Source organism: Camelina sativa, chromosome 6 (genome assembly GCF_030686135.1).
Source record: "Camelina sativa cultivar CO46 ecotype springtype chromosome 6, ASM3068613v1".
NCBI classification, from domain to species: Eukaryota; Viridiplantae; Streptophyta; class Magnoliopsida; order Brassicales; family Brassicaceae; genus Camelina; species Camelina sativa.
Genome location: NC_141885.1, coordinates 3,868,634 through 3,890,163, shown reverse-complemented (window position 1 = coordinate 3,890,163; position 21,530 = coordinate 3,868,634). Strand labels below are relative to the sequence as shown.

The window sequence follows — 21,530 nt, the reverse complement described above, 5'->3', positions numbered from 1 at the left end:
ATAGAACATACACTGGCGCCTTTTGGTTCAGTATGGTTTTTTAATTATCTAAAAAACTAGTATTGGACCCGTACGAATTCGTACGGGAACAAAGTAATTTTAAGATCAAGTATCAAAAATCAAACATGAAATAGAAAGATAATTATTGTTATTTTGGTTTCTTCTCAGTTTATATTATCGTTTTCTTGATATATATACTTCAGAAATGATGCGAGTTATGAGGCAAATAAAGTATATATGTAACAATGAAAGAGTAAAAGAATTTAAAAAATAATAATAATACAGAGATACAATTAGAGTAAAAAAACCTATTTTGTTATATACAAAAATGAAATAATTAATCTTCCTTCGATCCTAATTGACACATGCATGATGCATATATGGATCAATTTCTTCTTCTTGTATTTTCTATTCATCTTTTTTTTTTATAAAACCAATTATCAGATTTTTTTTTTTTTTTTTTTTGAACATACCCAATTATCAGAATAACTCCGTCTTTTCCAACGACATTCAATACTAACGTTTGGATCGGATGACTTTATATTAGTTTTGTTTCCTTGCCTTTTCATATTTTGCCGTTATGTGCTGTTTGGCCACACTTTAGCCAGGAAATCAATTTTCCATTCACACCGTAACTAATAATAACCCACCTGTAAGAAGTAAACATATAGTTACTTAGTTAGATGAGTATATGAAGGCCAAAGGTATATCTCTTACTTTTGTTACAAAAATACGGAATGAGAACAATGTAATGCAAATCTCAATCAAATAATTTACTAACTTAATTACAAAACTTTATAGTATAAATATATAAGTTAGCACGTGGACTCTATTGATCCTGGAAAACCCAGATTTTAAATCTTCGTAAGTCACATGATAGTTGTCTTATGGAAACATATGAGTTTTGAAATATGAAACTACACACATTAATATGCTCAAATATTCTACATGAGCATTTGCACAAATATTCAAGTAAGCATTTTGAATAACAAACAAAAGATTAAGATTGGAAGTAGTACTACTTTCAATCTTTCATCGTATTCACCAACCCTCGCTACTTTCCATTCATGTTCTTGTGATGCATCTTAGTTAGTTTAGGAAACAAATATATATCCAGTAACATTATCTTGTTAGCTTGAATTATATCTCCATGACACAAAGAAATCAAGCTATGCTTAGATTTTTCTACTTGAATAAGAACTTATAATCATGGAATCAACTCGATCATCAGATTATAGATTATAAATTCATAACCTTAGTCCATTCCCATTTTGGACGGAAAAAACACACAAATATCATATTTTTACTACTACCAGATTTCAAATATTCACACACCAGAAATTTGTATGAGTAAATAACCATGTGAGATGACTATCGGCAACACCATCTTCAACCTGAGCATGTAAACCGGAAGAAGAGAATTAATATGCCATAAAGAGAGAAAATGAATTGGAATAAAGAGTACTCATATAATCCTGGCACATGATACATGAGAAATAGAAGGAAAAAAAAAAGCTATTTCATAAAGAACACTCAAGTTAGACTGCTCTGAGCAATCCTAAAAGTAATTTGTTTTCCACACATGCTTGAATTCGATCGATCACCCTATCCACAAAATAACTTATTGTAGTAATATTTCTTTTATTAAAAGGCCTATTATGTAACACGAAATTTATAACTATTACAACACTAATGTTGATGTACCTTTGCATTCACAAGAATTGCCTCTGAGAATAATTCGAGGTTTATCTTTTGGATAAAAATTCCATGTCCTTGATATTAGAGCTCTGAGAGAGGGGTATAATCCAGAGGCATCTTGAAACAATGATTTTTCTATCTTAACCTATGAATGAAAGTATGATGAACAAACAAACAAACATAGGCTAAGATGATCAGATGCAGTGCAGGGTGTTTCAATACCCTTATGATGTTGTAGCATAAAAGATGTTAATCCATAAAGAGTGTGATGTGTAAGCAGTCAAGATGTGATCAATGCATTCAAGTTAAGCCAAATATCAAGTTGATTTATTTCTAACAACCTAATGACAATAATAAATTGCAGAGTGTAAATCTACTAAGAACATATACTAAATGCAAGATATATAGTAACTGAAACAAAGGTGAATGCAATGAAACAGGAATGAAACTAGGAAGATGCAGAACTCTGGAAAGGAGCTCGACCTAATACTCGGTCGAGTGCATGGTCGAGTGGAGGGTCGAGTGGACTTCCGGATGAAGAACAGAGACAGAACAACAATCAAAACAGAGCAAAATGAAAGTAAATCAAACAGCAGGCAAATAACAATACTTGAACAGGGAAATCAATAAACAAGGAAAGGTTCTAAGGATGGATTCATGGGCTGGGCTCAAGTTATGGTTATCTAAATTGATCAACAAACCTCAATCAACAATAACCTATCTCTAGACAATGATCTTCTAATACTTGTTAATCCATTCTCATGACAATAACAATCAAGCTTAGATACTCTTACACCTAGTTCTCACTAGTTATTACATATAAAAGCAGACATTAAACAACCATATCATCAATGTCAAAAATCACTTTAAACATCTAATCTCTTAGCATGCTTCATGATAATCTTTAGCATTAGCCTTATCTAGCAACTTAAACATTGATGTGATGCTAAGGAGCTTAAGATCTATCCTTACCTTCTCAGTATAAGGATAGTATAGAGCATATCTAATCTAGAAGAGATGTATAACAATAAAGCTTGATCAGTTTAAGCAACCATAACTATTACCCAGCCTAATCCATCCCTAAGATCTCTACACACTACTAAGAATCACAAAACATGATGAACAAAATCATAAACCCAGAAATCAATGAAACTTGCATGATTAGAAAGATAAGATGAAGATCTACAACTTTGTTCAAAGAAATAAACTTAGATTCTCAATACCCAGAAAGTTACAGAAGCAACAAAGTATGAGAATCTAAGGAAAAAGCTTAAAAGTGGCTGATGATGTAAACGCAAAAGCTAAAATCCCAAAAGGGTAAAAAGTAGGTTTTTGTGATATTTTTCCTCTGTAAAGTGGCTTATTTGCGGCCATAGAGTACAATATGTTTATATAGGAAGGAAGGGAAGCCCTAAAATGGCTAGAAGACAAAATAGAGAGGCGGCTCGGTCAGCTCGACCATGTGCTCGGTCGAGTGCATGGTCGAGTGGTTGGTCCATCACGTAGCTCGAGTCTTCGATCTGGGATGACATCTTTTCAGTCAAATCAGGATAACTGTTGACATACACCTCCGATTGACTTGAAAAAACCGGTATTGGAAAGGTAACTAAATTTTCTACAATTCTCGTGAAGAAGGCGGAAGCTTAATCGCAACAGAAGATCTTCATTTGAATGGATCTTTGAGGAGCTCGTTATGAATCCGACCACGTACTCGACTGTGTGCCTGCTCGAGTGGTATGGTCGAGTGCCTTTTTTTCTCTTCCTGAGACGTGAAATCCTCTTGTTTAGCTCCAGAAATAACACCAAGTCCTTCCTTATACTTTTAGAGCTCCATAACACCTAATAATACTCCAAATGCACAAATGTATGCAATGCATGCTTCTAAACATCGTAAATGCATATTTGGACAGAAATAGCTATAAAACTTAAGGAAACACTTCTATATGATGCAAAACATGAGCTAAACAAGACCTAAACTATGGTAATATATAGTGGCAGCACATCTTCAACCTGAAACAATAGAAATCAGAATTAATATGAATTCAAGAAAAAAGTAATGGATATGAACAAAAGCTTAAGGATTTACCTCCCTGACAATTGTAGTTTTTAAAGGGATTTGGCTTTGTGAATTTGAAAGAGGTTTTAGTGGTTGATCAAACAGAGGATATGGATTTGGTGGTGAATTGGTCCGAAAAGAAAAGTGGTTTGGTGGTGCTTTTTGTGTTTAGAGAAAATTGAAGAGGATTTCTATAGAAGATGGGATTTGTTGTAAACCACCATGAACGTGCATCTCTTGGTGGGAGTAAAATTAGGAATGATTTTTAGTTGTGTTTCTCGTGTAAGAGGAAGATGAAAAGGGAGATCAAACTTGTTTTGATGCTTGGCTTAGGGTTATATATCTTGTGGGCTTAATCCAAATATATATATATTTTTTTGACAACGATCCAAATATATTATTGTAAATGAAAAAGATCCATTTATTCTATCGTAAGTTTTTTTTCTTTTAAAGATTTTTATTAACCATGATCATTTGTTTTTTTGTTAATTAAAAAAAGTCTGATGTGGCCAGTGGTGGATCTAGCCAAATTTGTCACCAGGTGCAAAAAACTATAAAATTGGAACATAGAGAGCGTCGAACCCATGACCTCATTTTTATTATGGTGTATCCCTACCATTATGCCACTTTAACTTTAAGAATTTATACATAAATTAAACAATTTATAGTTTCATATGGTACATATGCCCTACCTTTGGATAAAGTGGTTCCGCCCCTTGATGTGGCTTATCCTTATTGGACAGGTGACTTATGCTTTATAGTATAAAGGATTGACATCCAACCCGCAACACACAACTGTCAAAAGAAAAGAAAAAAAACAATACAACTGTTGTGGTCGGTTGATGAACAAAAATAAATAATTATGTAGAGATGGAAAGATATACTTCAGTTACAGAAAGAATATATTTTATGAACTTATAACTCATGTTGCATAAATTTATTAGTCTTGATTTTACTCTCCATTGTATTTACATTTTTCAGGATAAACCTGTACTAGTTACAACAAACTTCTAAACTATCTATTCGATTTGATTAGAAGATGCACTCATATATGTTTTCACCAATTCCTACACACCATCAATATTTGATACTAAATGCTCTAAAACAAACTTGCATGCGTCTTCGGATTGATTTGAGTATCAGACAAAAAAAAGTGGGATGAAATCTTATAAGTTATAACTCATGTTAAATTACATGAATTTATATTGACCTGAAGTTCGATTTTTTTTCATTTCACAATCTTTCCTTCGAATTTATTTAACATTTCATTAATTTTTCTGAATTAAAAAATTCACAATACCGCTAGATTGTTTATAACGTCTGGTTCTTAGATTTTATTCCAAATACATGGCAAATATGACCATTTAACCTTCATTTTCATGATATCTTTGATTATAATCGTTCATATCTTTTAAAATAACCATACATAAATTTATTTTTCCTGTTTATTTAGCGCGCGAAAACTTGAAATTCAAATTTCCGTGAAAAAATAGTTAAATAATTTTATAGTCCAATAGATATCACAAGTGTGGGGCTTAATTAAAGGATAGACTTCCTATAAACTTTTTAACATCATAGAATATTTACACTCAAATAATAAATAATTTTTATATCTCAGACGAACATAGTAAATATGATAAGTAATCTGGTGCAACGTATACCAATGTAATATATGTAAGCCCATGCTTACTTTGTGGATTACGTGTCTTCCCTTACGTTTACCCTATCAAAAACCCTTCAATCAAAACTTTGATTTCCCCTTCTATAATCCAATCTTATCTCTAATCCCCAAATATTACATAAACCCCTCTCGTTTCTAATCCAATGCTCATCCCTTCTCTCTATTCCTTATCATCATAATTTCATCGAGAATCATCCCCAAAACTCAAAAATGTTAGTCGCGTTTTGGGGGATTTGTATGATTCCTCATCTCTGTCGTCATCGTGTCTGAATCTCAATGTTTGTTCGTTACTAAGCCCTATTGATATAAAATCCATAGAGAGTGTGTGTGTGTGTGTGTGGTGGTGTGCATCTTACTTTCTCGATCGTGTTTTGGTTGTTTTTCCTTGTGACTGATTCCGAGAAAACATGGTGACATGCCTTTGTTTTGAAATCGGTCGAAAAACGAAACTGAAAGACAATTCTGATAAGAAATCCAAACGTGACAAGTCGCCATCATCAACACCGTCTCCTGGTTCCTCTCACTTCCTCTAATCACTGTTCATTAATTGATTAATCTTGAGATTAGTCAAATCTTTAATTAATATCATTGATTAGCTTATTGAGTAAATGCTACCGAGTTTTATAGTAACGGATTATCTAAGTCACTGTTCAAAGATTTGTTTGTTTGGTTGATTATAATGTCTCTCTTTAATTAATGCAATCATATCTAGATAATAGAGTCACTCATTTGTGTTGTTTTGTTTCTTTAGCCAGACCAGAACGAGTTTCAGAAACAGTGCTAGATGTTGAAAACAGATGTCGGATTTTCTCACACCAAGAACTCGCCACCGCGACAAATAACTTTAGCGATGAATCTTTGATCGGAAGAGGTGGATTCGGAACTGTGTATAAAGGAAGGCTAGACACTGGAGAGGTAAAAAAATTTGTGTGGTTGCTCTTGTCATTGTAAAACAGTGAAATATCTAAACTGTTTGTTATTCTTTTTGTGTTGTTGTTTGGTCATAATTCAAGGAAATAGCTGTTAAAATGCATGACAATAATGGTGGTGGTCAAGGAGACAAAGAGTATCTAGTGGAAGTCCTAATGCTCTCGATCCATCACCACGATAACCTAGTGCATTTGTTCGGCTATTGCGCTGAGAACAATCGAAGATTCGTTGTCTATGAATATATGCCTCGTGGATCAGTAGAAGATCATATCCACGGTAAAAAAAAAAAAAACTACACCTGAAACAAGAAAGTCAATAGGGAAGAGATTTATTAAAGTCTTTAAAACCTGTTCTTGTTTGTGTGTTTTGTCAGATCTCAAAGATGATCAAGAGCCTTTAGATTGGAACACAAGGATGAAGATAGCTGCAGGAGCCGCTAAAGGGTTAGAGTATCTTCACAGAAAAGCAAATCCTTCCGTGATATACAGAGATTTGAAACCTTCAAACATATTGTTAGACCATGAGTATAAACCGAAGCTCTCTGATTTTGGACTTGCTAAGTTTGGTCCGAGTGAAGGTAGGTCTCATGTCTCTACTAGAGTTATGGGAACTCATGGGTATTGCGCACCAGAGTATGCTAGCACCGGGAAGTTGACGCAGAAATCTGATATCTATAGCTTTGGAGTCGTTTTGTTGGAGCTTATCTCTGGACGCAAAGCTCTTATGCCCTCATGCGATTGCGTGGATTCTCAAAGTCGCTATCTTGTGCATTGGGTAACGCTCTGAATCTGATTTTTGCTTAAGGAAAGATTAGTCTTTAATATCACCATTTAACAGTTTTGCCTCTTTTTGACTTAATTATGATCTTTATATATATATCGTTATTTGCTATTCTTTGGAACTAATGATATATATGATATGAAATATGTTTTATTATGCCCTTAATGCTGTGATTTTGATGATGACAGTGTTACATGTTTCTTCTTTTTTCTTAACAGGCACAAACGTTGTTCTCGGGTGGCCATATTGAGCAGATTGTAGATCCAAAGTTATCAAGAAAAGGTGGTTTCTCGAAAAAAGCTTTGAAAAGAACTCTTCAAGTGGCCATGATGTGTCTATTTGAAGACCCAAACGCTAGACCATTGATCACCGAGGTGGTGAGTACTCTAGATTACATTGTTGAGTACCAATCGATGAGAAGGACGACTAGGCGTGGACAAAGAGGAGATACGGAGAGGGCGGGGACATCGAGTTCACAGGATGAGATGACGAGGATGTTGAATGTTCTTGCAGGAAAAAGTGACCCTCTTGAGAGAAGGAGAGTCGTGGATGATGCTAAGTCTTGGGCTGATGACTGGAGGAAGAAGGGCTCTCAGTCAACAGCGGCGAGTCCTTCACAGTGTTGAAAGATGAAGAAATCTGTTATTTGCTTAGTATTTTTCTCTTCTTTAATGACTTTGAAGTTGCTTAAGGTTGACATTTTAAAAGCTTTTTTTCTGAACTTAAATTGACTCACATTTTATAGTCTTCTGTTTATGGAAGGACAATTGATTTGGTTCGATTATTTTAGTTTTTGCATAATGGTTTTCTTTTGTTCACAAAACTAGATTTTAATTGGTGGTATATAGCGGGAGTTCTATTTTTAACAATCATTAAAAAGAATATATGTTGTATTTTTTTTGTATCTGATTTAATACGTTTTCATATTTAGATTCTATAATTTTAGATGAATTGTATTTTTCTTTTGTGTGTTTGGTACCAGTTAGGAGTGACATAATACATCTCGTTAACTCATTTTATATCAGACTAAAATATTTTGTTTATTTTAGTAGACCATCGCGTAAATTAAAACACTATAATCATATTTATGTAAACTCTAACCCGCTGCATAATATGATATGCAAAAATTTATTTTTAGCAAGTAAAAAGTATCTAAAATATTTAAATTATTGATGCTAATTTTTTTAGAATTATTTTAGGTTTGCTTTTTGGATATTACAAATAATAACTTCAAATTTTTTGATATTTATTCTAATGATAAGAGTTTAATTATGTAAGTCTTACCAAAAAAAAAATTATTTTGCCAAATGTATTTCTAAATGAAGAATAGATAGATAGATTAATTTTTTTTTATGTGGGTTTGGAACCTGATGATTGACACATCAACGATACCACTATCACTAAACTAAATGTTAAGTGGTTGTTTATGGAATTTACAAGAGCTAAAATGAAAAAACGATTATTTGTGTCTTTTTTCCTGATTTCGATACAATGTTAGTTAATTAGTTTAGCTTGATTTTAGGTTGGATGCAATTAAGTTTGCTTTTCAAGTTTCCATAATTTAGTAATTACTATATTTATGGTTATTAGACCACCAATACCCGTACATAAGTGCCGAGACTTTGAGAACTCTTTATGTGAGTTCCAAATAATACACATCCCTTATATATTACTGCCTCGGTCTCATATGATGTTTTGAGATATATTTTTTTTCCACAAAGATTGCTGTTTTGTAAACTTCAAAAAGTAATCATTGAAAAGATTTAAAATTTTGAATTGTTATTGGTTTTAAATTAAATAATATCTCTTTAATCAAAGAAAAAAAATATATTTAAACTCAGTAATCATTGTTTTCTTAAAATGTGTAAAAGCTTCTAAACATCAATCTTTGTGAGACAGACGAAATAAAAGAGAAGCATTCTCACACAAAATGCTGATGTATCGCATTCACAGAGCTCTAAATACCATTTCCTTTATTTGTCATCAATTTTTTTATAATATTTACATTTATATACCATTGTATTTTTCCAAAAATACAATTAATACCTAAAATTAAATTTTTATATTCTCTTTCTAACTTAATTATATCCTTTAATTACATTTTCAGAAAATCTTTAAAATAAATTTTAAAAACTCTTTGTTCATATGATATGATAATACAAGATTGATATTACAATAATTCTCATGAGTTAAATTTTAATTATTATAAAAATTAGATATATATATTTTTAATATATACTACACAATTGAATTTTAGATTTCAAGTACCAATACATATAATAGATTTTGTGAATAAAAATTACGTAAAAATATTTAATAATTATTTTATACTGCACTATGTGCGGGTTGTTACCTAGTTTTTCTTTATAAGTAGTTCATATTTATTTATAGTGATTAAGATCAGTTCATATGTGAAAGATCTGAATATTTCAATTCAATAGATCTATCTCAGTCCCAGTTTCATATCTGAGCTAAAGATGTAATACATAGATCAATTCAATAACAATTTCGACACGAAACCACTTAGAGGATGTTAATGGACTTATTATATTTCCAACAAGCTCAGAAACATAAGATTTGGCCCACATAATACAAGGATAAGCTTCATTTACAAAAGGAGGTCAATCTAGTTCTACACTGAATTTTAGGTCCAATTGCTTTAGGAGCTTCCAGAATTATGTTTGGAAACCAGGAGTTGTTTCTACTAAGCAAAAGGGAAGAAATGATACAGCCCATGTTGTTTCTTGTCACCAAATCAGATCAAGGAGTCAAAGAGAGAAAATCAAAGAAACACAGATTAATTCAAGAGATTGTGGGCAAGGAGAGCAGGTGAAATTCTATTGGAAATGATATCTATCAAGTCCTGTCCATTTTGAGTCTATACAAGCCCAGGAAAACCCAAAAGAATCACTTTATTTTGTGGTCAAAGAGGAGTGACGAAGATAGAGTTCAAGAGTCACCTTGGGAAGAAAAACTTCAAGAGTTAGGTCTTTATTAAATTATATATATCTTTATTGTCTTTAGTTTCAAGAATAAATAGATTTTAACCCGTGGTAGAAAATCCATTTCGTCCCACATATGAAATATTTTTCCATCTTGTAACCGTGGTTTTAATACCTATTTGAGAATATATATTTTAGTCCAACAAAAAAAAATATGTAAGAGATTTGGATCTGCACGTCGTTCAGTTTGCTTTCATCAAATTTTAATATGTTTGAAATAACAATCGCTTTAGATGGACACGATAACGAAGCAAAATCGAGTGTGAACCGGATTAGTGATAAGCAAAATTAATTTCTATAAAACTCATGAACTATCAAACTGGATTAAAAAAAAACAACCCAAAATACATTAGAACTTCTTGAACCGGATGACCTAAATATAGTTGTCAAGCGGGTCAAACCCGTCCACTTATACTATTTTAATTTTGGATGAAAATATTTTTTTTCTTACAATCCATTTGATACCATAAAATATTTTTTTATTTAATTTTATGATTTTGTAGTATTTATATATCATTTATCAGTTTTTGTATAAGAATATCAGTGTAAATAGAGGTTAAATTAGAAAGAACTATAATTATGTATTTTCTGTGAAAATTAATAGTATTTATTATTGAATTTATGTTGGTTTAATTAGAAATACCTATAAATTATGTGTGTTTTAATTGTATTTTTATTAAGCTCAGCTTTGCTAAAAGATATATATTTATAAAATACATCTAATAATTTATATTTATTTGAATTAAGTTTTTCTAATAAATTTTCTAAATTGAAATATGACTGACTATTTTGTTTAATACATAATTGTCTATGTAATGTAAATTTGTCATAAGTTATAATGAAATGCCAAAAAAGTGGTTTACTATGTTTAGAAAAAAAATAACAATCTAGATAATTATATTTGAATAGATTAAGATGGGAAAAAGGGGTTTGGCCGGTTCTTATCTTTGTTCGTTGTTGATCGGCTTTATACCGATTGTCGGTTATTGTTTCTTTACCTGGTGGAGTCTAGTTCCTTCCGGTTTCTTCTATAATTTTTGTACTTTGTTTTGCTTTTGCCAAATAATCTCATCGGATCTATGGTTAGTGATGACGCTTTGTCATACCCGTTACGGTGGTTCTTCTCAGCCTAAGTCCTTTGAGTTTCTTTTTCTTAGATCTGTGTCGGTTCTTGTCTCTTGAAGATGGGTTTTGCCAGATCGGTTTCTTATCAACTCGGTTTGCAGAATCGTTTCAAAAAGATTTCGATATTTTGTTGAAGAGACTTTCTCACTGGAATCGGCGCTCAACGGCTAAGGTTGTTGCCGAAAATCTTTTGATTACTCATCCGTGATAGATATCACTTAAAGACAAATCTCGGCGAGAACGACAGTTGCAATTATCTCATGGAGACCCGATAACAATTTGATCGCATAGGTAAGAGAATTTCAAAGTTATTATTTTAGTAATTATCGTTTATTTTCATCAAACTGAATATTTATTTGCGAATAAGAGTTTGATATGGAAATATATTTCTACGTTGCATCTCTCAAATGATAATTTTAGATCTCCTCATCGATCTCCAATCTCGCCTTCTCCAGTACTACTGGATTGCTCGGTAAATCTCGCCATCGCCCACTCAAGTGTTACCATAGAGATTTCAGTCCCAGCTAGCATTTTCTCCTTCACAACAAATCGGGCAAAAATTGAATCATAATAGAATATCTTCCATACATAATAGAAGTGTGGTTAAATATATAATTGTTTCTGTTTAGATATTGATTATGCTGTATTTCTTTAGTTTAGTTGGAATGGTATGTAAAATATTTAGGAAACAAAATTTAAAATAATATTATTTTTGGAAATTTTGTAGGAATTATTAACTTTGTAAATAAATTTTTAAATAAGTACAAATAAAATGGTAGAACCAAAATGTACGTAAAAAATATATATATAGATTAATATTTGACTTTGTTACTAAATTTTTTATCTTTTTATAAACACATGTAATCTTATTTGACAAATCAATCAATCCAATAAATCTTTTATCTTTTATTAAGAGTGGTAAATTCATTTGTTCCTTTCGAATTTGTTCTTTCTTTTTCGTGGGTTACATCAAAGAGTTCTCTTTGGTGGGTTACATTAAAGAGTTCTCCTTGAAGGGTTACATCAAAGAGTTTTCGGTATATCAAGTGATTCTGCCGCACTTGATGTTTTCATTCATTAGCTGAGGATTGAAGAATCGTTACAAGAGAGTCTAAGGCATAAGGATTTTCGGAATTCGTCTTACGCCTTGTCACCTGTCTCCGCAAAGCTTCTTTCTAAAGTTCCACCGCCTTGCTTTGTTGGTTTGTTTTAAGAGAGTTTGGGGCATAAAGGTTTTCAAGTTCATCTCACGCCTTATCATCCAGCTTCGCGAGCCTTCCAAGTTTTAAATTATCAGTCTACCTACATTAGAGCGTTGATTCCTTGGGAGAATCACATCATCTTTTGTGATGATTGAAACTCATATTTTTGTGGTGTGTGAAATGGATGATATGATGATGAACAATGATGAAAGCAAGGTGTTTCAATTCCCCTTATGCAGTTGTAGTATAAGAGGTGTCAATCCAATCTGAGTGTTTGCAAGCAATCAGGATGTGCATATATGTCTAAGTCAAGCCAGATGTAAAGGTTGTTTGTCACTAACAATCCTATGATGAAATGTAAAATGCAGAAAGTAAAACTACAAGAACTAGGAGCTAAATGCAAATGGAACAGAATGACTATGACAATTTTGAAGCTAAAATAGAAATAGAAACTATGATAATGCAAGTATTGAACTAATGCAAGGTAAGTAATGAACATGATACTAAATGAAAGCAACAGAAATGCAACTAGAGTGAAACAGGACAAACACTAATCATAAACACAAGTTCTGGGTTGGAACTCGAGCAAGCACTCGATCGAGTGTAGATCGAGTGCAGGGTCGAGCTGGACAAATACGCAAAACAGAGCAACACAAGAAAAACAGAGCAATACCAAAACGAATCAAACAACGATCAAACAACAGGATTTAAGCTAAGAAATCAATAAACAAGGAAGGAAGGTCTTGAAGAGGTATTCATGGGTTGGACTATGATTGAAGTCATTTAACTTGGTCAACAAATCTCAACAAACTTGAGCTAATCTCTAGACATATATTTCTAAGACATGTTTAATCCACTCTCATGGCAAGAAACAATCAAACTCATGCATTTCTAGACGTGTTCTCACAAAGTAAAGAATCTACACAAGCAGGCATTAAGCAATATGTCAAAAATCAAACAAGACTTCTAATCTCTTAGCAAGCCTAATGATAGTCTCTAGATCTAGCCTTATCTATGCTCCTTAGACATTGGTGTGATGCTAAGAGGCTTGAAATCAGATCCTACCCTCTCAGATATAGGATCATCATTAAGAACATCTAGCCCAGAAGAGATCTACAACAATCAAGCTTGACCAAATCAAACAAACCTCAAACACAACCCAGCCTAACCCATCCTCAAGATCCTAAGCAACTACTCACACGCATACATGATGAACATCAAAGTCATAAACCCAGAAAATACTGAAACTTGCATCATTAGAAAGATAAATCAAAGATCTACAATATTGAAGAAAGAACCAAACTCAAATTCTCAATATTAAGAAAGTTATGAAACCAACAATATTGAAGAATTTAGTCTTTTCTCCTTTAAAAGAAGTACAAGATCTAAGAAAATAAAAGTGCAAAAGGAATAATCCCAAAAAGGTAAAAACTAGGTTTTTTGACTCTCTAAAAAGCTGGACTCCTTTGAGGCTGCTGGTACAAGGCCTTTAAATAGAAAAAGTAGTGGAAGCCATAAAAATGCTAAAAGACAAAATAGTTAGGCGGCTAGGCCAACTCGACCCGGTGCTCGGTCGAGTGACCGGTCGAGTTGGCTCCTCTTATGCTCCTTCCACTCGGTCGAGTCCCTCTCTGCACACGGTCGAGTGTCTGGTCGAGTGGGCGGTCGAGTGGGACTCCGGACCTTGGTTCTTCAGCCTTAACTCTCTTGCTTTCTCCCCATGATTGCTTCACTTCTCCTCAGCATTGCTTCCATGCTCCTTAAGCTCCAAAATCACCTGTTTATGCATGAAAAGATGCAAATGCAATGCAACTAAACTCTTATGCAAGAACAGTCCTAAAGCTATGCAATAATGGTCAAAATGGATAGCAAAAGATGCAAAAGATGTGAATATATTAAGAGAAAACAGGGTAAAATATATGAACATCAACACCCCCAAACTTAGTCTTTGTTTGCCCTCAGCTCCTAAAGCTTGCAAATAGACCAACTAGAATCAATGTCCAAGTTACTAGTACTATGATGCAAGTTGAATGAGCTGTACTTAAAGATTTTAGACAAGCATATCACAACCTTTACTGATTTGAGCCTTAGATGTCCACATGCATTCAAATCAACTATTTCCTTTAACATTCATTAATCAAGAACATGAATCAATTCTATGCAATGCTTAAACTCATTTGGATTGGTAGTAAAAGGTTTAGAGACAATGATGGTCTTTCTTTAGAGTGGAGCTTATCAATATCAAGATTCTCTCATAAAAATGGATTGAGCTTTAGAAGAATGCTAAAGGTAAGAACACTTAGACACATACAAGAACAAAACATTGTCTACCCAAAGGCATCCAAAGTGTTTATCCTATCAATCTAAACTCAATTGATCCTAGTGCTACCCTTTAACTTCTTCTCATCTCTTTCACCCTTTTCTCTTTTGATTTTAAAGTCTTAGGAGAGGTTTCTTATTTGATATTTCTAGTGGAATGGGAGATTCTTACTTATTTGCTATAGTTTTCTTTTTCTTCTTATTCTTAAGACATAAAAACATTTTGCTATACTCTTCTTTTTCTTTCTTTCTTTTCTTTGACTGAAACCATCTTTAAACAATATCATACTTCCCATTCTTTCACTAGACTTTGATTTTACTTAAACACATTCCCCTCCTAAAGACTCTAACCTTTTCTTTCTCTTTTCCTCTTTTCTTTTTTTTTTCTTTTTCAAACAACCAAATCCCAAACCCAACAATGAAATCACCTAGTCCTATCTAGTTTGGAAAATGCAAACTAGAACTACACAAGGCATTATTCTTGTCAGTTCAAACCTAACACTTTCTACCAAACTCAATCCCAAAATAGGCCTTACACACTCAAGAATAAACATGGCTTGAAAGAAGGGTTCGTTAAGGGTATTGGAAACTGATTTTAATGTCTTAATCAGCTACTTGGATCACCAAGAGTGGTAAAAAGGAGAAAGATGATCCAAATATGTATATGATATACATGAGTTTAAAGCAATGCACACATTGATATTTAACAATCAATATTAAGTTCTTATAAGTAGGAAATGACATCAAATCACAACATGCTTCAATTTAGACCAAATGCAATGCATGAATTCAAGGCTTGGTTCAATCTTATGCTTCTAACCACTCAACTAGCATCAAAGTACTATTAACTTGGGCATTGATCCTAGTCTAGTGAATAAAACAAGCTAACAAGGCAAAACTCATCATGGATCCTTAATGCAAATATTATACAATCCTACATGAAACATGCTAAACAAGATGCTATTATGCAATGCAAACTACATGAACACTCTTTTTTTATAAAGATTTTTGCAAAAAATTTCAAATTTTTAGGGTTTTTCTATGCCTTAGATGCTATGCAAATACTAACATGATGATGCTAAAAATTTGAAATAAGAAAACAAAACACAACATCAAATGCTATCTCAAACCCTCTCCCAAACTTAAATCACACAATCCTCTGTGTGAAAAAAATTTGTAAGAGGATTCAAGACCAAAAACAAAACACAACATCAAATGCAATGGTATTTACAAGGGAAGGTGATTGTGGTACCTTAAGGATTGGAGAAGAAACTGTCCACATCCTCTTGCATGCTGTCAAAAGTGTAGTTGGGGTCTTGTTGATGACTTGGAGGTAGAGATTGGGGCAGCTCGACGATGGAAATCGACCAGGACTAGGTCGAGTACGTGCTCGAGTGGGGGGGTCGAGCTGGCTGCCGAGTCTTCTTTTCATCTTCTATTTGGCCTCCCTTGCTTCCCTGATCATGAAAATACCAAAACAAAAATCAAAATACCAAAAACCTTAAACAATATGTACATGGATACCTTAGGGACTTCCTCCCTAGTGAACTTGTTTAGAGTCACTAAGCTTGACTTTTGATGCCTGTTCAGGCTTGGTTTGGATTCCAAGGAGGTGATGAAACCCCCTGGTTCTATTTGATAACCTTGGTGCTGTTTCTTGATCACTACCTCCTTAACATTTGAGCTTTGCTTCTTCTTAAACTTGAGTCTTGGTCTTGCCTTCTTCAAAGACCTCTTGTTGAGCTGAACTTGAAGATCCTTCACCAGATCAGTCAGCTCTTGAACTGAACCCTTAAGATGTTGAACTGATTCCTCATGAGATGTGACCTTAGCTGTTGAAGTCTCTTCTTCTCTCAAAACCCCAAAATCAGCCTTATCTTCAATCTTAAATGGTTGACCTCCAATGGTTGGTAGGTTAGATGGATTTGTAATTTCAAATTTCATGGTCAAACCTTCAGATATGTTCACCCTTATCAGCCCCTCCTTAACATTAATGATTGCTCCTGCTGTGGCAAGGAATGGTCTCCCAAGCAAGATTGGATCCTCTACCTCCTTATCCATCTTTATTATGATGAAATCAGTGGGAATTCTTGCCTTGCCTATCTTGACTAGGACACTCTCCAATTTACCAACTACATCTTTGTGTGAACCATCAGCTAGACTTATGTAGAGATTGCTTGGCTTGAATTCAGTGTGTCCAAGCTTTTCTGCTATAGAGTAGGGCATGACACTAACATATGCTCCAAGATCACACAAGCATTTGTTGAAGTGAAGGTAGCTGATGGAGCAAGGTAGATTGAATGGACCTGGATCTTCAAGTTTTGTTGGTACAATAGCTGTCCCAATCTCTTCTTGATCTCTCCTGTTTTGATTCTGAGCTTTCTGCTTGGATATGTCAAGTAACATGCCTTTGTAGAGAGGATATGGGGCATATTGTTCCAAAGCTGGTCCTCTCTCCTCTTCCTTCTCTTCAATGACAACCTCCTGTTGAATGGCCTTCACTTCCTTCTTTTCAATCACAACCTCTTCCTTCAAAGCCATGACTTCTTCCTTCTCAATGACTTCCCCTTGTTGTAAAGCTAACTCCTTCTCTTGTTGCAAAGCCAACTTTTCCCTTTTCTCAATAATTTCTCTGAGTTCTTTCAGCTTTTGTGCTTTGAAACGTCCTGGGAATGGTAGAGGTGGTTTATAAGCAGGAGGAATGTACTTAGCAGGCTTAACAGCTTCTGGGACATCAACTCGACTGGAAACTCGATCAGTCACTCGATCGTGTGTGTGTTCGAGTGGGGGGTCGAGTTCTTTGTCAACTTCAGCTTATTTTGCACAATCTTCACTTTGAGCTTCAAGAAATGGCCTTAGCAGTGCATTCCCTTGGGTGTTGAAGTTGGTTTGGTGTAGGAGAGGAAGTAGAAGCCATGCAACTCTCCATGTTCGTGATTGTAGAGCTCAGTCTCTCCAACTGGTTATTCAGTCTAGTAGAATAAGAATTCAACGTTTGGTGCAGCTCAGCAAAATGTCCTGCTTCCTCAATCTGCTTAGTGGCTTGCCCAAGCAACATTTGTTGCATCATAGCTCTTAAGTCAGGTTCTTGAGCTTGTGAGGTCTGGAACCATGGAGAGGGATACAATTCAGCCTGGTATACTGGTTCATGTTGCATGGGTATGTAATTGAACATACTGTTGTGGTACATCATTACTGACTCGAACAGGTACTCGGTCGAGCACAGGCTCGAGTTGAAGGTCGGGCTGACTGAGATGAGAAGACAAATGCATTAGGGTTGTGACTCGGTCAGGTACTCGATCAGCACTCGGTCGAGTGCTAGCTCGAGTTGATGGTCGAGTTGGTACCTGAAACTCAACACAGACAAGCATAAGAAGAATCGAGATTAGTAGTGATCAAGGTAGCAATAGAACTTAATCTTAGACTAATAATGACCCTAATTGTCACAAATAAACACTCAAATGGGCAACGACGCCAAATTGAAACAGATATTTTTGTGGTGTGTGAAATAGATGATATGATGATGAACAATGATGAAAGCAAGGTGTTTCAATTCCCCTTATGCAGTTGTAGTATAAGAGGTGTCAATCCAATCTGAGTGTTTGCAAGCAATCAGGATGTGCATATATGTCTAAGTCAAGCCAGATGTAAAGGTTGTTTGTCACTAACAATCCTATGATGAAATGTAAAATGCAGAAAGTAAAACTACAAGAACTAGGAGCTAAATGCAAATGGAACAGAATGACTATGACAATTTTGAAACTAAAACAGAAATAGAAACTATGATAATGCAAGTATTGAACTAATGCAAGGTAAGTAATGAACAGGATACTAAATGAATGCAACAGAAATGCAACTAGAGTGAAACAGGACAAACACTAATCATAAACACAAGTTCTGGGTTGGAACTCGAGCAAGCACTCGATCGAGTGTAGATCGAGTGCAGGGTCGAGCTGGACAAATACGCAAAACAGAGCAACACAAGAAAAACAGAGCAATACCAAAACGAATCAAACAACGATCAAACAACAGGATTTAAGCTAAGAAATCAATAAACAAGGAAGGTCTTGAGGAGGGATTCATGGGCTGGACTATGATTGAAGTCATCTAACTTGGTCAACAAATCTCAACAAACTTGAGCTAATCTTTAGACATATATTTCTAAGACATGTTTAATCCACTCTCATGGCAAGAAACAATCAAACTCATGCATCTCTAGACTTGTTCTCACAAAGTAAAGAATCTACACAAGCAGACATTAAGCAATATGTCAAAAATCAAACAAGACTTCTAATCTCTTAGCAAGCCTAATGATAGTCTCTAGATCTAGCCTTATCTATGCTCCTTAGACATTGGTGTGATGCTAAGAGGCTTGAAATCAGATCCTACCCTCTCAGATATAGGATCAACATTAAGAACATCTAGCCCAGAAGAGATCTACAACAATCAAGCTTGACCAAATCAAACAAACCTCAAACACAACCCAACCTAACCCATCCTCAAGATCCTAAGCAACTACTCACACGCATACATGATGAACATCAAAGTCATAAACCCAGAAAATACTGAAACTTGCATCATTAGAAAGATAAATCAAAGATCTACAATATTGAAGAAAGAACCAAACTCAAATTCTCAATATTAAGAAAGTTATGAAACCAACAATATTGAAGAATTTAGTCTTTTCTCCTTTAAAAGAAGTACAAGATCTAAGAAAATAAAAGTGCAAAAGGAATAATCCCAAAAAGGTAAAAACTAGGTTTTTTGACTCTCTAAAAAGCTGGACTCCTTTGTGGCTGCTGGTACAAGACCTTTAAATAGAAAAAGTAGTGGAAGCCCTAAAAATGCTAAAAGACAAAATAGTTAGGCGGCTAGGCCAACTCGACCCGGTGCTCGGTCGAGTGACCGATCGAGTTGGCTCCTCTTATGCTCCTTCCACTCGGTCGAGTCCCTCTCTGCACACGGTCGAGTGTCTGGTCGAGTGGGCGGTCGAGTGGGACTCCGGACCTTGGTTCTTCAGCCTTAACTCTCTTGCTTTCTCCCCATGATTGCTTCACTTCTCCTCAGCATTGCTTCCATGCTCTTTAAGCTCCAAAATCACCTGTTTATGCATGAAAAGATGCAAATGGAATGCAACTAAACTCTAATGCAAGAACAGTCCTAAAGCTATGCAATAATGGTCAAAATGGATAGCAAAAGATGCAAAAGATGTGAATATATTAAGGGAAAACAGGGTAAAATATATGAACATCAATGATTTTAGTGATAGTAGTGTGGTTCATATCGCTGATGCATTCTATCACAAAAATTTGTCTCCAATCCAGTCCGGTTATTGTAAGTCACCTTGTTTGACGTATCTCCAAAACGGACAGATGATGCTTTTGTTGAAAGGGTGGAGCATCACTACAAGAAAACAAGCCTTTTGCGAGGACACGTTGCGACGGAGTACAGCTCTTGCAAATTTGCGGTAGATTTGTGAGGGATTTACGAGAAATAAAAAAACCCTAGCACATCCCTCACAAAATTGCGAGGAACACAGTCGTCGCAAATCCGCTGCTCAATTGCGAGGCATTTACGACAAATTCGTTGGGAAGGTCCCCTCCCTCGCAAATCCATCGCAATATTGCGACGATTATGCGAAAACATAGTCCATAGCAAATTTGCTATGGAATTGCGAGTGAATTGCGAAAGCCATAGCAAATCCATTGCAAAGTTAGGAAAATATTTTTTTATAAATATTACAAAACTTAATATAATTATTCTGAAATACATTTGAATGTGTTCATAAGATGAATTTACTAACTTTTAACATTATTTTGATGGTTTTTACAAATTAAATATTCAAGGTTTGCGACATATTGGCGACTGATTTGCTAGCCCCATAGCAAATTTGTCGTAAATCCATCGCAAACTACTCTAAACATAGCAATTCCCTAGCAAATAAACCCTAAACCCTAAAGACTAATTACATTATTATTAATGATTAAAAAGATGAATGCAATACTTATAATCAAAGATAGCAGTGCAACCCAAAATTGTTGGAGAATTGGACAATTTGGTAAATATTTGTCTCAATGTAATGAACATATATGTGATATAGTGTAGAAGATCATCATGTTTAGAGTAAGATGCAAAATTGAACAATTTTGGAAAGTTTGATGATAGAAAAGAGTATGATGACACAATTGGACCTTATAATATACTTGAAAAGTTAATTTAACTAATTTTTTAAAATTATTTTGATGGTTTTTACAAATTAGATATTCAAGGTTTGCGAAAAATGTGCGACTGATTTGCTAGACCTATAGCAAATTCGTCGCAAATCCATCGCAAAATACTCAATACACCTCGCAAATAACAACCCTAAACCCTTAACCCTTAACCCTAAATCCTAAAGACTAATTACATTACTATTAATGATTAAAAAGATGAATCCAAGACTTATAATCAAAGATAGCAGTGCAACACAAAATTGTTGGAGAATTGGATAATTTGGCAAATATTTGTCTCAATGTAATGAACATATATGTGATATAGTGTAGAAGATTATCATGTTTGGAGTAAGATGCAAAATTGAACAATTTTGGAAAGTTTGATGATCGAAAAGAGTATGATGGCACCATTGGACCTTATAATATACTTGAAAGTTTATTTGACTAATTTTTTTTTAATTATTTTGATGATTTTTACAAATTAGATATTCAAGGTTTGCGACTGATTTGCTAGATGTATAGCAA

The 21,530-nt window shown here is 34.3% G+C and overlaps 1 protein-coding gene and 2 long non-coding RNA genes across 3 annotated transcripts; 2 read left to right on the top strand and 1 right to left on the bottom strand.

The window, feature by feature from the left end:
* Positions 1 to 352: 352 nt before the first annotated feature.
* Positions 353 to 4,028, bottom strand: LOC147942223 (uncharacterized). Its single transcript, XR_015560283.1, has 4 exons — positions 3,785 to 4,028; positions 1,705 to 3,708; positions 1,336 to 1,394; positions 353 to 650 (listed from the first exon to the last, which is right to left on the bottom strand). It is a non-coding gene; the product is annotated as an uncharacterized LOC147942223 (long non-coding RNA).
* A 1,428-nt stretch (positions 4,029 to 5,456) lies between these two features.
* On the top strand, positions 5,457 to 7,946 carry LOC104790340 (serine/threonine-protein kinase CDG1-like). The gene is made up of 5 exons (XM_087455561.1): positions 5,457 to 5,948; positions 6,187 to 6,350; positions 6,449 to 6,641; positions 6,739 to 7,139; positions 7,364 to 7,946. Exons 1-5 carry the CDS (start codon positions 5,843 to 5,845, stop codon positions 7,769 to 7,771), a joined length of 1,272 nt encoding a protein of 423 aa, XP_087311687.1. The 5' UTR covers positions 5,457 to 5,842; the 3' UTR covers positions 7,772 to 7,946.
* Positions 7,947 to 10,995: 3,049 nt separating this feature from the next.
* On the top strand, positions 10,996 to 12,059 carry LOC104790339 (uncharacterized). The gene is made up of 2 exons (XR_768677.3): positions 10,996 to 11,563; positions 11,693 to 12,059. It is a non-coding gene; the product is annotated as an uncharacterized LOC104790339 (long non-coding RNA).
* Positions 12,060 to 21,530: the final 9,471 nt, after the last annotated feature.

Excerpts from the sequence above, each read along its gene's own strand:
- LOC104790340 (XM_087455561.1), top strand. The coding sequence starts at position 5,843 with ATGGTGACATGCCTTTGTTTTGAAATCGGTCGAAAAACGAAACTGAAA. Across the intron at positions 6,642-6,738 it reads AGTAGAAGATCATATCCACG|ATCTCAAAGATGATCAAGAG; the intron begins GTAAAAAAAAAA and ends GTGTTTTGTCAG. Across the intron at positions 7,140-7,363 it reads GTCGCTATCTTGTGCATTGG|GCACAAACGTTGTTCTCGGG; the intron begins GTAACGCTCTGA and ends TTTTCTTAACAG.